General features: G+C 68.4%; 1 protein-coding gene across 1 annotated transcript in view; it reads left to right on the top strand.

The window, feature by feature from the left end:
- The window catches only part of STAT6 (signal transducer and activator of transcription 6, interleukin-4 induced), an 8,696-nt gene that overhangs the window by 4,539 nt on the left and 3,411 nt on the right, over window positions 1–746 (top strand). Inside the window, exons 6-8 of the mRNA XM_009894389.1 lie at window positions 1–113; window positions 193–280; window positions 444–566. Of these exons, the coding sequence (XP_009892691.1) occupies window positions 1–113; window positions 193–280; window positions 444–566 (324 nt within the window). The remainder of the gene's footprint in view (window positions 114–192; window positions 281–443; window positions 567–746) is intronic.

Raw genomic sequence — 746 nt, forward strand, 5'->3', positions numbered from 1 at the left:
CTGGGCCCCCAGCTGCTGAAGGCATCGGCCAAGCCCTACATGGTGCGGGCTGACATGGTGACAGAGAAGCAGGCACGGGAGCTGGCGCTCAGCGCCTACAGCAACACCCTCAGGTGAGCGGCCGGCCAGGCGGCGTGGGGGTGAGGGGGTGGCCGCGCCACCGCGCGCTGTCCCACCCCCGCCTCTGCCCAGCGAGAGCACGGGGGAGATCATGCATAACGTGGTGGCCCTGGAGACCAACCCCACCAGTGGGACCTGCTGCGCCAACTTCAAGAATGTTGTGAGTGCCACCGGCGAGAGGCCATACGGGGGCTGCGGGACGGGCTGGGGGCTTTGCTGAGTGCCGGGAAGCCTTGAGGCAGGGCTGTCCCAGGGCGGGGGGGTTTGGAGGGTCCTGTGGCCGGTGCTTGCCCAGGGGTGATGCTCGGCTCTCCGCTCCCCAGCTGCTGAAAAAGATCAAGCGCTGCGAGCGGAAGGGGTCTGAGTCGGTGACAGAAGAGAAGTGTGCCGTCCTCTTCAGCACCACCGTGGCCCTGAACCCCAGCAACCTCTCCGTCCACCTCCAGGTACCCCACGGGATGCTCTCCCACGGGATGGGGCTGGGCGGCGCCAAGCATTCCCCGTTCCCCCGTGCCCTCTCCCAGACAGTTCGGTGCAGAGCCTCGCGCAGGGCTGGGACAGTCGCAGGGCAGCCAGCCCCCTTTCATTCGGGGTGGCCTCGGGGCTGAGGGGGGGGCTCCTTCTGC

The sequence above is a fragment of the Charadrius vociferus genome, unplaced genomic scaffold (assembly GCF_000708025.1).
Source record: "Charadrius vociferus isolate BGI_N301 unplaced genomic scaffold, ASM70802v2 scaffold2550, whole genome shotgun sequence".
NCBI classification, from domain to species: domain Eukaryota; kingdom Metazoa; phylum Chordata; class Aves; order Charadriiformes; family Charadriidae; genus Charadrius; species Charadrius vociferus.